The 18,786-nt window shown below is 32.5% G+C and overlaps 1 protein-coding gene across 1 annotated transcript in view; it reads right to left on the reverse strand.

Annotated features, from left to right (window-relative positions):
• The window catches only part of MS3_00007495 (uncharacterized protein), a 26,908-nt gene extending 9,652 nt beyond the window's left edge, over positions 1 to 17,256 (reverse strand). The window contains exon 1 of the mRNA XM_051215778.1: positions 14,479 to 17,256. Within this exon, the coding sequence (XP_051073716.1) occupies positions 16,148 to 16,876 (729 nt within the window). The 5' untranslated portion in view covers positions 16,877 to 17,256 and the 3' untranslated portion in view covers positions 14,479 to 16,147. The remainder of the gene's footprint in view (positions 1 to 14,478) is intronic.
• Between the last annotated feature and the right edge of the window lie 1,530 nt (positions 17,257 to 18,786).

Consider the following 18,786-nt stretch of genomic DNA (forward strand, 5'->3'; position numbering starts at 1 on the left):
GTCGATATCGCTGTAGTCATTTGTTAGATACGTTAGAAATAGTAAAGTTTCCTAATTACACATGGTCTGTCATCGGTTGTGTTCTGCGTTTCTCATAACATCTTGTTCAATTTTAATCACGTCTATTCGTTGACTGACTTCATTTCACTTCATATGCTAGATTTCTGATTTCCCTATTAGACTAAGTGTGATTGGAATATTAATAAAATCAGTCAAGCCACAATCTTACTAAATTTTGGTGATTATTCAATAAAACACTAGTTATTGAAAGAAATTCAGTGACAACCATTGGAGTAGGCTGTTACAAAATCTCTTCGTTGCAAATAATACTAGTTGTCTCAGTGTTTCATCGGAACTACATTTTTAAAAAATTTCCGTTTTACTTACAATGCAAAGTCCCTTACTAGGACGAAACATCTGTCATCTGCTCCCTAGTTTTGAGATGTGATCTAGCTAGGATCAGTTCACAAGTTAAACTATGAAAGCTACGGTCTCCAAAAGCTCCCCTGTATTATATGTTCGATTTGTCACAGAAAGCTAGACGTGATTGACTGATGAGAGAATATAGGCACACTCTATGCTGGCTTATTGTATCTTGGCGTCAGTAAAATATTATCTCATTTTTAATCACTGATCGAACTTGGGTTATCTGAACACTAGAGCTTATTGAGTTTAACACCTAGTGTGCTATCGGATGATTCAGTATCACATTGCACTGTTTAACAATTCCAGAAATTTATTCCGTTATTTCTAAACGATTTTTATATAACGCGAATTGTGAATCATCTTTTGACCTTATTGTTCATTCTTTGCCTGTATAATCATATGAGTTAGGAGTCTAAATAATAAAGATGTTTATGACCAACGGTCTGACCATCTGATGTTATGATTTGAAGTTTAGAAAATTGGAAATTCACTAGGAAGAATTAGTCTTATGCACGATTACAGTATCGGATAAAGTGGTGTACGGAAGACCACTAAAAGCTCGGTGTACTTCCATATCCTTTTCTGAAAAAAGTTACATAATAAGTAGGATATCAATTCCATTTCAAAGTTTACTAAATCCTGATATGACGGGATTATTTTACGGATGTGAGCAGTTGGTTACTTACTTACTTACTTACGCCTGTTACTCCCAATGGAGCATAGGCCGGAGCAGTTGATTAATCTTACTCAAATAGATATTCCACATTTAATCTAGCTACATCTTTCATATCACTGATCACCAATAGAAAAAACCCCACTTTTATGACAAACTGCGAGTTATATGATAGAATAGGAAATTCCTAAGTTAAATATCATGTTTCGTATGCAAATCAATAGAATAAATTAAATTAACAAATATCAGAATGGGTTTTGTGGAGAGTTTCTTAGAAATTTCATAGGTTGACATCATGAGTCAATTGAAGCTAGACCACCATGGAAAACCTGGGAGCACTGGACGGCCGTTTCGTCCTAGTGTGGGACCCCTCATCAGTGCGCATCCACGATCCCGCACCACGCGGGGTTCGAACCCAGGACCTATTGGCTCCGCGCGCTAGCACTTAACCACTAGACCACTGAGCCGGCACCCGACGGTGTTAACGCCGTTGGAGTTCTAGTGAGAAGCCGTTACCAGTGGAGTTCAACCAGGTCTGTTGTGAGATAACAACCCACTGAAGACAATGGTGTACGGTAGCGCAACTTCGTGGATTGGTTGAAGTCAGACATTAACACCGTTGGACGCGGGCTCAGTGGTCTAGTGGTTAAGTGCCCGCGCGCGAAGCCAGTAAGCCCTGAGCTCGAACCCCGCGTGGTGCGGGATCGTGGATGCGCATTGATGAGGGGTCCCACACTAGGACGAAACGGCCGTCCAGTGCTCCCAGGTTTTCCATGGTGGTCTAGCTTCAATCGACTCATGATTTCAACTTATGAAATTTCTAAATTAACAATTATTTAGTGATCAATCTTTTTCTAATTTACCATTCCCTTTCTATTTGAGTTTTCTCTTTCACAATCTTCAATTATATTTATATTTCTCAGCATATTCATCAGTAGACACAATTTTTCATGTTAACTGTAATTGACTGATGAAACAATCTCTGAACTAATGGCTAAGGTATTTAATGGACAGATAAACATTTTAAAAAATACTGTAAAGTGGCCTAGCGTGTGAAATTTTTATGAAATTTTTGTACCACAATAGCGGACACTCCGAAACTGTGTGAAATAAATTCAGATATGTTCTTGGTTGTTCAGTTAGTAAATACTAAGTTGTAATAACAAGATTTTCATTTCTGAACTCGCATACTCACTTTGTAAGGCGATTCAATATGCAAGTCTTACTTACTTACTTATTTACATCTGTTACTCCCACTGTAGCATAGGCCACCGGCCAGTATTTTCAAACCCACTCTGTCCTGGGTCTTCCTTTCTAGTTCTATCCAGTTAGTGTTCATTCTTCTCATGTCTGTCTCCGTTTCTCGGCGCAATGTGTTTTTTCGTCTTCCTCTTCTCCTTTGGACTTGAGGATTCCATGTGAGGGCTTGTCTTGTGACGCAGTTGGGTGCTTTACTCAATGTGTGTCTTATCCACCCGCAGCTCTTCTTCCTGATGTTTTCCTCCACTTGGATCTGGTTTGCTCTCTCCCATATTAGGTTGTTGCTGATAGTGTTTGGTCATCGGATCTGAAGTATTTTGCGTAGACAACTGTTAATAAACACCTGTATCTTCTGGATGATGGCTTTCGTGGTTCTCCAAGTTTCGGCCCCGTAAAATATCCATGTTATATTAAATTTTAGGGAGAGAAAGAATAAATATTCGACTCGGATAAGATAGATTCATTTTATTTTGTCTGCTTCTCGTCAGCCGCTTACTTGAAACTCATAATTATAAAATGAGTTCAAATTATTTACATGAAAGAGTTTGGTTGAAAGTTTCTGTGATCACACATTAGTGCAATATTGTAAGGATGTAAATAAAGTTGAACAATTAAATAAAATATTACAAGTTAATCTTATATGAAAGAACATTCTATAATAATGATATTAACAAAAAACCAAACAGCTAGAAGCAAGTAGTTACGTAGTGAATAAACTCTGATAATTGGTAAGAAGAAAATGAGTAAATCTCAGCTAGAATAAAATGACAAATTTACAAGATAGTCAGCATAAAAAGACCTGATGATTTAGTAACTGGAAGAAACAGTCGGACGAAATTTTCTGATATAATTAAGCAATGTTTATGCCACCAAGGCAGAGAAAGACTAATAACCTCTTAGTGTTCTATATGCTTGTAATCTCTAGCATTTTTTCATTCATTCAGTGAGTATATGTTGCATGCACAGGAACAATTTTTATAGGGCATTTCACTTCAAGCTCTAACTTTCAATTCATTTGGTTTTTAAATGAGGCACATTGGGATATGCTGCTGTAAAGTGCTCATTGGAAACATATTTAGATAGCTTTAGGTAATTAGCATAAAATCCGAAATAGAAATTATATTCCTATATGCAACATTGAAACATAAAGTGAATGAAAGTGTTTGAAAATGCCAGATATCGCACTCTTATTGAAGATTTTAAAAGGATGGATATCTTCACAAGCTTATATCGTGTGATTTATTCAAAAACAAAGAGAGAACTATTGTTTTTTTGAAACTTCATCCTTAGGTTGTTAGTTATAAATCAATAACTACTATATCATGAAGGCCATTGTTAATCACACAGAAATGAGATGAAATGGAATTATTAATTGGAGAAATATTACGTAGAAGAAATTTCGATCATAGTCCTAAGAATAAAGTTGTGGATATAGTTCTTTACTATGCTATTGTTCAAAGCAGTTTTTTTACAAGGATAAAAAATCCAGTAAAACTAAATGTCAGGAATGAAAGGGTTCATAAATGTATTTGCAGAATTATTGATGCATCAATGTGTACGTAATCTAACCTGACGAATTTTAAGATATCCTCAGCACAGCGTACCCAAATGCGATACTATGCGGATGCTTGACTGAGCTTTCTCAGCTAGGGGTTTGTCCTGTAAAGCTAATGAGGTCCAAATCAGTGCCGAAGACTTACAAATCCATTCATTTTAGTAATCTATTTACCACCCCAAGAACATCTTGTGATTTAGAATGTTCTAGCAGAAAAGTAGGAGTTTATAGGGGGGCATAATAGGACGCTGTATGAAGGATTAATAACATTGATCTTGAGAATGTAGTGATCCTGTTGCGAATAAATAGAGGGTCTCAGCAAAGATGTGCAATCCTGTACCGTCCAGTTGATTTGGTGTGAGACTATAAAGACGTCTTTTATTTTGATACAGTACTCGCTTTCTAGTTAGTGAGAAAAGATGACATGTCAGTTACAGAACACATAACGTTTCTAAAACATGATTTATTCTAACAACAGATTTCACTAAGTTGCTGTTTGGTGATGGATTTGTACATTTATGGATAGTTTGTATGTTCACCAGTTAAGTTATATGAACTACGAGCTACTTACAAGGTAACTGGAGGATAGAATTCTTCATTGACCAAGGTTTACACTTAAAAATCAATCATCATACTTGTAAAATTACTTCTTTCCACTAACCAATGTTATCCATAATTCATCGATAGTTGGTTTTCTGTCCACCATGAAACACATACTATATTTTTGTATACTTTGTAAACATCGTAGGCATTTCGTTTCAGTCTATTAATCAACATTTCGCGACTTGTTTTACTTTATCATTCACTGATGATTCAGCATCCAGCTTTGACGTAACTTTTCCACACTCACATATGTAAATATATACATCAATGTATCCTACAAACAAGCACATACATGAATTTATGTTTAGTTATCTGATAATGCTATCGAACTACGTGAATAAGTGTGTCACCGTTTACGACATGTTTGAATTTACGCCAGATCTATTTAACATAAGTGAACGTAACAAATGCAAAAGTCTACATTGATTAATGACAGATATGTCTATTTAGGCTAGAGACAAACTATTGAAAACACGTTAAAACGCATTAAAACTATGGCATTGAAATTTATTGGATAGATCAACACAACGTAATTGCTGTATATTCTACAGATTTTATACATTTGGTGTAAGTGATTACTCAATGATAGCCATGAATCCAATTGATGGTAAACATTTTATTATATTTAGGAATCTTCAACTAGATTCAATAAGGTTTCTTTAGGCGATACGTAACTGTCAATGTGTCACATAAACTTGCATTTCAAGTTAATAATCAAAACATTTCTGACTTACAGAGATTACACAATGTAAAAGAGTTTGGCACTTGTCTTCATGGTAAATTCAAATTCACATAATATCTGACCAAAATCACCAGTTACATAGAGCACATTCAGAGTGTCTTATCCTCACACGTTTAAGAGCATGTACCAGAGTGGCTAGGAAGTGGACTCACCCAATCTGTCAACACCACCATCCTTTTTCACTTGGCAGATGACCAACATTAAATCAAGATGGATAAGACACGCATGAAAGGGGATTGTGAGGTAATGGCCTATAATATGTGGTTTGTGTGTGGAGCGACCCAGTCACTGCATATGGTACATGTAGAGGTTGAATAAAACTCTCTTAGCTACATGAGTTTAGTTTTCTGGAGTTGATGCCGATCGCTTCATTTATGTAATCCTACATATTTGATTGGATTATTCGACGCTTGATAAAGAACCTTTAAAGACTCATCCATTTTTATCTGCCGTTAACTATCTACCAGGTATGAAATGGTAGCGCTGTTAATACATTACCGTGACTCCTACTTCCGACTATATTAATATATGTTCCTGAAGAACATTTGACATCACAGAGCAATGGATAGTCGTGAATACCCACTCACATACTGTGTGTTAAGTGGTGGACTCAGCTAAATAGTTCTAATGTAGTGTAGCGGCTGGTACTATGTCAATACCACATACGCTATTCTAGCCTCTGGACAGATCAATCTATTCATTCTTCTCAAGCCACATTTTCACCATGTCACTTATTCGTGTATCAACCTTAACTGTTTTTATGTAAGCGTATGTGTGCATTTCTTATCTTACTCATCACATCACATCGGATCTAAGTTCGACTGTAAAAATAATTTTATCACAGAACATAGTAACATCCAGTTGAGGAGCTGTAAACGTAACTCAAGTTGGGAGAAAATTTTCGTTGATTTAAGTTTGATTCTTATGATTATTAACTATTGTTGAATATATCAGAATAGTATTTCACATGTTGATAATAATTATTATTATCTAGGGACTTACTGATCGCTCCGATATAACTAAGATTGAAATTTTATAATTGTGAAAAACATTAGACTGACTGAACAGTTAAGAACAAATAATGTACATGATTAAAATCTAAGGAAAAAAAGTTACGAGTTAATCAATTAGAAAGTTAAACTCAAATCGGAATACAATGCAATAATATACAGTTCTTAATTTACAAGATTCGTTACTTTATGGAATTCATAATTGTGTTAGGAAATCTAAAAAACAACACGAAGAAATCATTCATTTGACCAAAATATAATACAGTCGGTAGAAATCAGTTTGCTGAACTACACACCGAGTACTCAGATTAGATAGATCGTAATCGAACTGATTTAGTATTGAAGTTTCCGACTTCAGCATTAGTTTGTAGGAAATTAAGCCTCTAATATATTACCAATGTCCACAAGGTGAGAGATATACCACGATAAGGAAATGTATGAGCATTGAATTTAACATCCAGAATTTACTCTGATTTCCTATAGACATATAATCTTAAGAACTAGTTTATTTTAACACTTACGAAGTAGAAATGCATTCAGTAATTATCTATTAATTGTAGAATTTTAGATAATAAATAAATAACTATACTTATCTATTGCAACATAATGATAATAATTTCGGATTTATGACTGTAGAACTAGATGATGAGTCATCCAGAACGATCGTTCACATTATTATTCTTTGTTCTTAAACATTCTATTAAACCGATTACTAAACCTTATTAACTGATTATTAAAGATTCTATGGAAACTTTTAAATGATCTTATTTTGGGAATCGTATTTTTCCTGGTAGTTAAAATATATGGTACTCATTCATATGATTTAAACTGAAAGGTGTAATTAAAAAGAAATCAACAAGGATTAGATAATATAAAATCAGCGAAACTCAACAAATTTGTTGTTAAAAGAAATCAAATGACTACAACTAAAATGATTATTACAGAGATATATACATGCATGTCTTTTAAGTCCATGAAATACTAAGCGGCTACTTGTACCAGTTAAAAAATTCGAAAGTGCTCATTTACGACATCAAAAAGTATCAAAATCCATACATTTTAGCGTTGAACTTGGAACCAAAACCTTCAGAATGCAGAGCAGACGTTCCCTACCTCAATTTCAGTAAATATGTTGATATACCAGAAGGGACTTTGCTGAGATATTAGTAATTTCAATAGTTAAGATCGTGAGTCAATTGAAGCTAGACCACTATGGAAAACCTGGAAGCACTGGGCGTCCGTTTCGTCCTATTGTGGAACTCCTCAGCAGTGCGCATCCACGATCCCGTCTCGCGGGAGTCGAACCCAGGACCTACTGTTGATATACCCTGAGATCCCTATCGAATGTCATTCGCGAGTTGCTGTCTTGTTCTTAACCTCATTTTCTTCACAATTAAGTCTTGTTAATTGATCAATAACAGTGGATAGGGATTGAAATACGTTTCTATATTTGAACGCTTCTATGGTTTTTAGTGTCCACTGTTGCAAAGCCTTTATCTAAGACAACATATTTGTTTTATTTCTTGATATTCAGAAATGTTACTGTTGATATCATTTCGTACTAAGTTTATCTTCAACAACACATGAACTGTCTGAATCTATACCACTATTGAACGGTAAACTTGCTTTATTCACGTGACTCTCTGCTACCTACTCTGTAATGACATGTAAATTAGTGTGGTTTATATAAATTTATCAGATTTAAGACTTTATAAAATTTAATACTCTTCGAATGGACCTTGAACTTAGTCTAATCATTAATATTATCTAAATATGAAGATAAATTTAATATGACAGGTTGTCCATTTGTAATGTTCTTGAATTTCATATAAACAGTTGAGTATATGTCTAGCCTTTATTCACTTGAAAAAAAAATAATTTAATTACAGCAATATTATTCTCAGAAAACATGTACACGAAAAACTTGATAAATTTAATTCAGCAATCTTTATAAACTGCAACAAATTTATTTATCCTCATTTTCCCGGAAAGTGGTTGGATTTGCAATTTTTCACTAATATAAACAAATAAACGAATCTGTTTTGTTCCACCCATAGTTCATCCATAATTTTTAATAGTAGAAATCGTCAGTTCTAGTTTTATCTTATTGACCTTGTTGTCTTCAAGTTTTATTTTGTTAGCGAATTCTGAAATTTTAGTCATTTTAATTTCAGAATCACTGATCAAATCATTCCGACAGCTTATTTAAACATTATTCCCTCATAAAGAGTTTAGGAGAAACATAGGTTGACTTAATAAGTTGTTTACAGCAATTTGGAATGCCAGTATAGGGTTGTGAAGATTGTTGAGTTTAAACTGATATGATAAATGGATGAATGTTAGACAACCACTGTAAACCTGGAAGCACTGGACGGCCATTTCGTCCTAGTATCGGACTCCTCAGAAGTGCGCATCCAAGATCCCACAAGCGAGATCCGAACCCAGGACCTTCGGGCTCGCACGAAAACACTCAATTTCTAGACCACTAAGCCAGCATCCAATGGTGTTAATTTTTAACTTCAATCAATCCACAATATCGCGCGACCGTCCACCATTGTTGTCAGTGAGTAACTACCTCCCTGAGGACATCCATACTAGTGCCCAGTGCTTCCAGGTTTCCATTGATGGTCTAAAATTTGTCCGTTCATGATATAAATTTAAATTTGAAATGAATCAAAGCAAGGCAATTCTATATCAGCTATAGCTAGGCTACAGAAAGAACTGCAGAAATTCTATTGTAGCTGCTACCTGTGGAGACAACAACCTCAAAATCGAAACATTTGCCCATTGATGATGTGGAATTATAGTAGGATCATACCATAAATTGACTAAGGTTGATAAAAATTAGTAAACTTTCATGTGCACAACTTGGATCATTGTAAACAAGTATTTTAAACGAATACTCGAGGAGTTTCTTTTACGATTAGTTAGTGTATTGGCAAATAAGTTTCAAATGGTCATAGAGAAATTACCTATGTATATAAATACTTGTTTATTATTTTGTGTGTTAAACATTTGAAATTTTGTTGTTGTTCTGTTAAAATTCCTTACTCGAGGTCTAATCTTTTAACTACTCCCGACGTAGCTTTTTTCTCACTGATTTGTAACTTTGATGTGCTAATTTCTTGTCTAACACTCAAGGGTTTATTTGTAGACTACTTTTACTTGTGTGGCCTTTTGACATAGATCTTCAGAGCAAGATTTATCTTTTAAATTAGCAAGATCCAGAACAAGAATCAGGTATTCTATTCAACTGGAATCGTAGCTAAAAGTCCCTGACTGCGTAGACAAGTAGTATCGTGTATCCAGACTTGTTCAGTGTAGATTTCTTTATAATTTATTACATACATACAGACATACAGATAATCTTAAGAGAAATACGGGTTAAATATTAGTGAAAATAATTTAAGATAAATCTTAACTACAAAACTGGAAATTTTCTCAGATCAAACATCATAGATCATTTTTATTTCATACTGAAAACCAAAGTAGTAGATGACAGTATCCAGTCATTTTATAAAGCATATCTTATAGCAAAGATGGATAGTGGCAATGGGAAGATACAAGTAAAATAACACCATGTGAATTTAACGTCTTATAGTTTTGAAAAATACATTGTATACTAAGAATATAAAATCTCTGCAAGAAAGATAATTAACTGGTAAGATTAAATGTTCCGTAAATCAATTAATGAAATTATATTAAAAACTCAATATTTTAATTAACAGTCATACAGAAAACTAAAATGAATAAGAAGTACAACATGGAGATATAATAAATGATAGAATTTTAATACCTAACTATTTTTATTCACTTCGCTCAGTTTAGAAATCTAAATAGTTACCAACAGTTAACAAACGATGTACAGTTTATATCTGAATTAATTCATTGATACTTATTTATATTTCTAAGCATTGAACATATTTTCAGTATCCATGTAAAAGTATATTAGGGCAGATGAATATAAGACTGATTTATGAATTGCAGTAAACTATAATATTTGATACTTCATGTACAATAATACCATCTATTTGGATAACTTTTGCTGACATAATGAATTATTTGATATGAATCATTTCCCAGTGTTACAGCTTTGAAAATATTTCCAGAAAGCGGATTTTGAAAAAAAGATCTTAATTTTGTAGTTTACATCACATAATGACCTTCGTCAGGGAACCGCTGAAAACAAGGAAGCACAAGACGGCTGTTTTATCATAATACGGGACTCATTAACAGTGCTTATCCTAGACTCCAACACAAATTGAATCTAACTCCTTCAGGTCTCTTTGCAAGCTGTTAATCCAACGTCAATGAGCTACCGTTTAGTAATTCAACCAATTCCTAACCTTATCCAACTACTGTCCAATGAGATGGGTAAGTAACCGTCTAATATGAATTATTATGAGTTAGTTATTAGACGGACATCAATATAGTTATAAAAAACAATTTAAACCATAACATGTTCTGCGATAGTTTCTCCCTTAAGGTTTTACAAACATAAGTTAGACTTTTATTTCTAGTATTTCAGGCTCCTCTGGTCAGTGGAATTTGCGTAGGTGTATATCAATTACAAGGTGACAATGGTGATAATGTTTAGTATGAAATCTTAAAAACGTTTATATAAATGGTTCAGAAAATATCCATATCCATATAGAGTGAACGACGAGTCTCGTGTATATTACAAAATGAATGAATCATTAATAAACTATGTGGGTAATGCGCATTTCAATTAAAACCGAGAGTAACCATAAAAACTAAAAACGATTAAATGCATACAAAAGAATATATATCTTAATCTATTCAATAAGTGTAGGACAGAAAATGACTATTGTTAAGAATCAGTAGTAGCTGAAGGCTATGAATAGAAAACAGATTGATTTATTGATTTCTATACATGTAAGTTCGGCCGAAAATTTCTATATGGTACTTACTTTGCCATGATTAGCAAACCAATCTACTTGTTTGAGCATCTTAAATCTGTAGGAAGAAACATACAAAAGGTTTATGGACTACCAAAAATTCTTAAACTTTGTTTAATAATGTAGTCAGCCCTGAAAAATTTAACTCTTTATATTATGAAGTAGTTGAATAGCTCCCGAGCATACGTATACCATTACAATATAATATCGATAAGTATATCTTGAGAGTTATAATTAGGGTTTATCAGTACAGTTATAGATTAAATATTGACAAAAAAACAATGGTTTTATTAGCTGTTAACTTGTCATCCACTATTGTTCGTTCAATAAAAGCCAAGGTTGTGAATCACGGCATTACATAAAAATAACCATATCGCGAATAATTTCAGTTTTAAAACCAAGATTCTTTTCAAATAGATCATGTAACATTAAGTTTCATTCTCTATTAAAACTCTTCTTGGAAAACATTTTTACTGCGAGGATAGAAGATATCTCATGATAAAATAATAATAATAATTGCCCTTGCATTAAAGAGATATAGAATGGAATGTTTTCTGTACTATAATAATGTCAAACTTACTTTCAAGTTTTATCTATTTAGTCTTATTCAAATTTATATGTGAAATTCCCGGCCATAATACATAATCTGCTTCTTTTTAGCGATTAATTTGTAAATATTCATTTAAATTTTGTAATATCCACGTCACTTGTTTTTATCTATTCATTACAGAACATTTATTTACATCATGCCTTATCACAATTATCTTCCCTACTAATATTCATGTTTAAAAATGCAGTAAGAATAAGCTTGGTAAAACAAATTTAATAATGCTTTTTTTCTAACTAAATTACACGTTTTCTGTTCAATAAAATAGTTATGATGATGCGTGGTAGATGTTGTTGTAACAAATCAATTGAATGTGTGCACACGTTTACGTCTCAACGACAATAAAAACAACGCAACATCATTCATGCTATAAAGGAAACCCGCATACATTTATATATATGTCACATATTTAAAGTCAATAATATGATTAGAATATTACTAAGCATTTGTGTAGAGTAGATTTTAAATGTTTATTGATTCAAGGTTGCACAAATCTATCAAATTGTATATGAAAGCCAATCGCTTACTAATGTAAGAATATAGTTTGAAATCACAGCATTTAAACTCCATCAATCAATACAACAGCATATGATTTGATATGTAACTTTGATGTTATACTTTGTTGTCATTTAATGCTATCATTAGATTTTATCTCATAGAATAGCATTCAAGGAAATCTAATTAAGTTTTGTAGGCTTAAAAATGAAATTGTACTAAACAGTAATTTCTTTCTAGTATAGGATTTCTTAGTAGTGTACACACCTTTGTATTTAAATGGAATGAAACCAAGGACTTTCAGTTCTCATAATAAGAATAATGTATTTCTACCAGTAGTCTGAAGATAAAAATGGTAGAAACCTTGAGTTTAATAATTAAAAATTAATTATAGTTATATCCTTCGTATTTATTGCCTCTTGACTTTGGATAAAAACGGAACACATTCCAATCTCAAGTTATTATCTAAGCGGTTAATCGATAAGGTAATGTGGAAGATGGAAGCCAGTTAAGAATAAATATTTTAATGAGGTTTATGGATAATAACATGAATAAATGAGTCAATCTGTATTTTTATTGATTCTACAACCTAGACAAATATTTTCGCATCGAAAGCCAAATGACATCCAGTTATTAAGTCTCCGAGAGTAAATTTAATAAAAAGGTGGTTTGAATAAATCGATTGATAGGTAAATAAATGAAATCAAATACCTAAATGAAAGGTCTAATATTTAAAACAAAAATAACAATGACTAACCAATGACGACTACTGTGACTTAATGGAATGTAACAAAACTGTAGAGATGCAACATTTACCAGATAATCAAGAGTGATGAAAAGAGAACAAGTAAATTCACCATCAGTCTACACAACCGATTAGTGTCAGGGTAAATATTTGAAGAATCTTTTTTTCTAACTGCTCATTTACTAAGTACATAGAAACAACCTTTCAGTATAATTAAACTATAACAGTAGAACACTGAATGATAAAAAACTATCCATATCTAATGTTTTATCACGGTAACTTTGTTTAGTAGATTTTACGAGTTGTACACCATTTCAATTTGAATTCAATAACTGAGCTACCTTGTACTGCCAGTACATAAAGGTTTCTAACTTTTGGAATTAGATGATATAAACGCCCAGGCTTGCTAGATATCAATGATTCTTTAATCGGAGTCACTTTTCGTTGAGAATTACTTCTAAAATGACTTGATATTTGGGGAATATCTCAATGTTTATTTATTAATTATGCATATTATACAGTCAATAGGATTGACAATGATGTAGCTTTTGTGTTATTGTTTAATCATGTGATATATTTTACTGAGATAAATTTTATAAAGCTTAAAAGCCTTCAATGTTTAACAGTGAAGATCTTTTTGGTTACTTTATAGAATGAATACTGAAGATTTTTATTGCTAACCTAAAAGTGACAATCATGTGAATGGTTGAGTGGAAACATCCGACATATAAAATTTTTCTTACCCTTAAATTTGTTTAGTCATATCAACAAATCTTTCTCCCCGTTCTTATGTAGTTATAGTTACTAAAATCATATGTACTTAATGATCACACAAGTCAAGTTTTACTCAGTCAACAATTGATTCTTTAACAGATTATTCTCTCTGTCTATTGACCTATATTTCTCTTTAATTAATACTGCGAATTTTGAAAGGAGTTTATTACTCAAAAGTTGTTATGTTTCAAATTCGCCTAAAATCTAAACTGAAACTATTGGTCAAACTCATTTAAGTAAGAGTGCATTTTGACATAAATCAAAACAGGATCAGGGTAAATATATGGAAAATTTTAGTGATCCGATGAGTTGACGGAGTTCACTATCAAATTAGATTATGGACATCCAAAAATGTACACCAGAAAAGTTTTGTTAACAATACTTCTGTATTAATTTCAAGTACTTTTGCAATAGAAAGTCAGTGAAGTTGACATTTAGGACGGGAGTAAGTATTATGGGGCAAGTTTCGAAATTGTTTGTGTTGACAATGTTTGAACATTAGACGATGGACATCAAGACTTTGGAAAAAAGCAAAAAAGTCATTTAAACAGAATAATTCATTCGTTCTCCAAAAGTCCATGCATATCATTTCAAACTTCAATGGTTGGATGGTTAATTTAAAAACATCATTTTAATCGTCATGTTAATTAAATTTTTAGACTTACTTACTTCTTTTACTCTTCATGAAGCTGCCGACAAGAAATCCTCAAACAATATTGTCCTGGGTAGTCCTTTCCAGTTGTTTCCAAGTGCTAAACACTCTTTCCATGTCTCTCTCCAGTTCTCGGTGAAATGTATCTTTAGTCTGCCTCTTATATTTTCTCACTGCTACGATAAAAATTTACCTTCATGATCTCTATCAGAGTAGTCAGGAATTGCATCTATCACCAACTCTTGTAAACAACCGATTCAAGTCACGATAAAAATATATCCGAGATGTTATTTAGTTTCATATTATATCCCTGAACACAGTACAAATACCTTAATTGTTTTGGTGAAAATACTACACTATTTGGTAATGTTATCCTTGAGAAAATGCTTTGCACAGTTTCTTAAAGTATTGCGCGGATACTGTTTAAGTATTACAGTTGTCGTGTCCTTGAAACGAACTAATACTGAAAACCTGTCAGTGACAATATACTTTCTCTCCATTTCACTTTAATAACCGAAGCTCTGTCGAGCTCAGCTTACCTGAATAAATATTACTTTTCCGTTTGTTTGCCAATATCATTTCTTAATTATATTTTATTTCGTATCAGATACACAGGAGAGTATTTAAATGTTGCTTCATTACTGTTTAGAAATTATTCTTCTATATGGAGTAGGAATAGGTCATCTTCCGGTCTCATTGGTTGATTCTCACTCTGATGTCTGACATGTAAAATTTAATTTGCTTGTAATACATTTTATTTTTCTAAAGGAAATTCAACTGATTAGTCGTAGCTGACTAAAATCAAGTGCCTAGAAAACATACGATTACTACTCCTGCACACTAAGACTCATTTTTATCAAATTCATGAAAAAATACTAATTATAAACAGCTTGTAATAACTTGAAAAATGCGAAATTTTTTTGTCACTTAATCGGTCTTTATTTTTAAATAAGTGCGGAAAACGCTAACGGTACTCATTATTGCTGACATTTTAACAATCGGTAGCATGATTAACTATAACGATGATGATTATATTGAAGCAGAGGTGATAATACAAATGGGTATGTAGTAAACAATTAAATATATATTTGTTTATAGTAGAGCAATGAGTTTCATTCCAAAAGTTCAAAATGAATTAACTTTACGTGTACATTGTTACTAGTCGGAAGTGAATAGGCTCATGCATACCTAAATCCATCAGTTTCACAATTCAATATATATTACACATGTATTCTGGAATATTATTATCAGCATTTCATACAATTAAAATAATTCCATCCATTTATACATTATTTTTATGCATATTTGGTCAACACATGTAGTCCTCATAATAGAGTGTACAAATGAAATCGAATAATCATGATCACAGCTCTTCCAAGATGGTAATATACATTGAACTCTTGTATTTACACAATAAGGTTCCGATTATCAATAGATTGATGCAAATGAACGTATGTGTTATCATTATCGATATAATTATTTGTGATATGCATATAATCTTCTCTAGTATCAACTTATGAAAGACATTGGCTGTTCGTTTAAGAAAAACGGAATTATTTTGAGCTTTATGAAAACATTTTTATGTGCCCATATTTCGAAATAAGAAAGGGAAAAGACTTCGGAATATTCGATAGCATATTATTCCTCAATTTTGTTATTTACTCATCATTTCTTGCATGCAATAATTCACCGTTTTCTTAGAAAACAAAAATAATTTGAACTGGAAATACGTCGTTTCAGTCCAGAGCTTCGACGTGTAATAACTGAGTTCCCAGTTACTGCACCGTTTGAAATTGATTTCTTTCTATGGATTGGAAGTATGTTATAGAATTTCGATGCTCGAGTATTTTCTCTTTCTACATCTAGTATAATTCGTGCGGCTAATTCAAACAAACTATTTACATTGGATCTTGTCAAAGCAGAACATTCGATAACAATTTGTGCACCTATTTGTTTACTAACCTTTTCAACATCATTTGGATCGATCAAAGCTGTCTGTGATGCATTCATAGTTAAATTATTAGATTTTCCTGGTGCAATGACCACACGTTTATCAGCTTTACATCCGACCAGTATAAGTGGTATTTGTGGACAGTAGCATTTGACTTCATCTAGCCATGTGTGCACAATATTTTCCAAACTAGTTGGACAATCAACTGCGTAACAAAGCATAATTAAACTTGCACCAGGATATGCAAGCTGCCGAATTTGATCAAATTCCTCTTGACCCCCTGTATCCCACAAACCCAAAGTTAAATGACGACCATCTGGCAAATCAACTTCTTTAGCTGATGTTTCAAATACTGTTGGGATATAGCAGTCCTGAAATGCACCATTTACAAATGCTGACAATAAAGCAGTTTTTCCAACCATTCCATCTCCAACAACAACGATTTTCCGAGTTGTTTCAGTCATTACTACTAAATGGATAACTCGTTTTAATCTTCATATTGATTCCAATTAAATTATTAATTTAGTGTCATAAAATGTGAATGAGAAACTGTTTCATCCGACTACCATATATTCGGACTAATTTAAACCAATAGTACTTTAATGCTTAGTATGTGCTCTATCATTATGTAACCTTGAAAATGGATTGGTTCATTTTGAGAGTGGTCAACATTTGTATTCAACCAATCAGATGACCGTCTTAAATATCTGACCGACAATAAACTGTTCTTTTACAAGACTGATCAGGTTACAGTTGTTTCAAAATTTTAGTTAAAAATACATCACAGTCATTGTAACAGATACAAATAAGCTGAAATTCATTTAGTCAGAAGTTTCAAAAACAGTGAATGAAAAAATATGTTTGAAATGATTCAAAGTGAGCAAAAAAGACAAAGTTTCATGTATCTAAAAGAAAAGAAATCACCCTCATTTTATGATGAAGTTTCGAAGGGAAGCAATGTTTCAGAATTTTAGTTCAAATGATAGGTATAATCTGAGACAAAGCTTTTCTGATTAGGAATCGATATAATTAAAAGAATGATTAAAATGTCTGATACACTAGAGCATAAACTTTTGAAATATTCGTGAAAATAACATAAAGTTACATAATTACTTTCCTGTTAGTTGGTAAATATCATAGGATAACGTTTGAGGCATGTAATATAAGTATTATGCTGAAAGAGATGTATAAAGATGTCTTAACTTCTATGAAATCAGATAAACTAGCTCATTTCTAAAGTAACCGTAAATTTCCTGTTCACAAATTATTCAAGTGTTGTTTAAAGTAAAAAAAACTTAGAGACAACAAACTTAGTGGTGTTAACTGAAGGACATATTCAGAACTAATCAGCAACATAGAGAGATTTCTTCACAGTAAACGACCACTTATTCGCATTACGCTTCCCATAACTAAATGAGAAAATGAATCCTAGTTTTTCAGATCTTACGATGAGAACTTTAACACAGACCCACTAAAAATATTTGAACTTCACTATTAACAGTTTCTCATAAATACTTCAAAAATCCATTTTGAAGTTATTCATTAGTAAGAATACTACTGTTATTATGAGTATGGCAGGAGGGATTAGGTTTACCGACATTTCTTGTCTATTAATGGAAAAATTACTACAAACTATTCAATATGGCATTTTAATGCATAGAAATCAATTCATTCCCTTTATTTAACGCAACCACGTATCAGCATTATGTAGGGAATGCTTGTAAGAATTTGAATGAAGACAACTTATCAGGAGATCATTTATTGCTCTATACATTTTTTGTTTACCTTGAAGATTTTGGAATTGTAGAACATTATAAATCAACGGATAAATCACTCATTAGTATTTAAGAAATAAAATATGTATTTATTTCAATGTAAAAAGTAATGAAAATTTAATATGAACGGGACATTTTGTTTAACCCAAAAGTAACTTATTACAACAAATAATGTAATGTACAGCTGTAAATTTACTTCAGCCAGTGGAAAACTTATAAACAAGTTTAGCCGTTTAGCAGAGTATCGATTTTATAAGTTGATTGATTATACCCTCAGTTGACATACGTAAAATTGTGCGAAACAAGATTATTTTGTAATTTTTTTGGTATAGTACAAAACATCACAAATTTTTGTGTCATTCCAAATGTTTGAGTGATTGCACCACCAAATAAACATCTTTTGAGATTAAACTCATAAAACCAACGACTTACCACTTTTCAAGGCTTCAAGATGATTTAGGCAGACACAAACCTGACTAAATAGATTGGAGTATGAAGGACATATGATTCGAATCTCGCAAGCGGGATCACGGGTGCGCACTGCTGGGGAGTCCAACAATAGGACGAAACGGCCGTCCAGTGCTTCTAGGTTTCCAACG

Source organism: Schistosoma haematobium, chromosome 1 (assembly GCF_000699445.3).
Source record: "Schistosoma haematobium chromosome 1, whole genome shotgun sequence".
Lineage (NCBI taxonomy): Eukaryota > Metazoa > Platyhelminthes > Trematoda > Strigeidida > Schistosomatidae > Schistosoma > Schistosoma haematobium.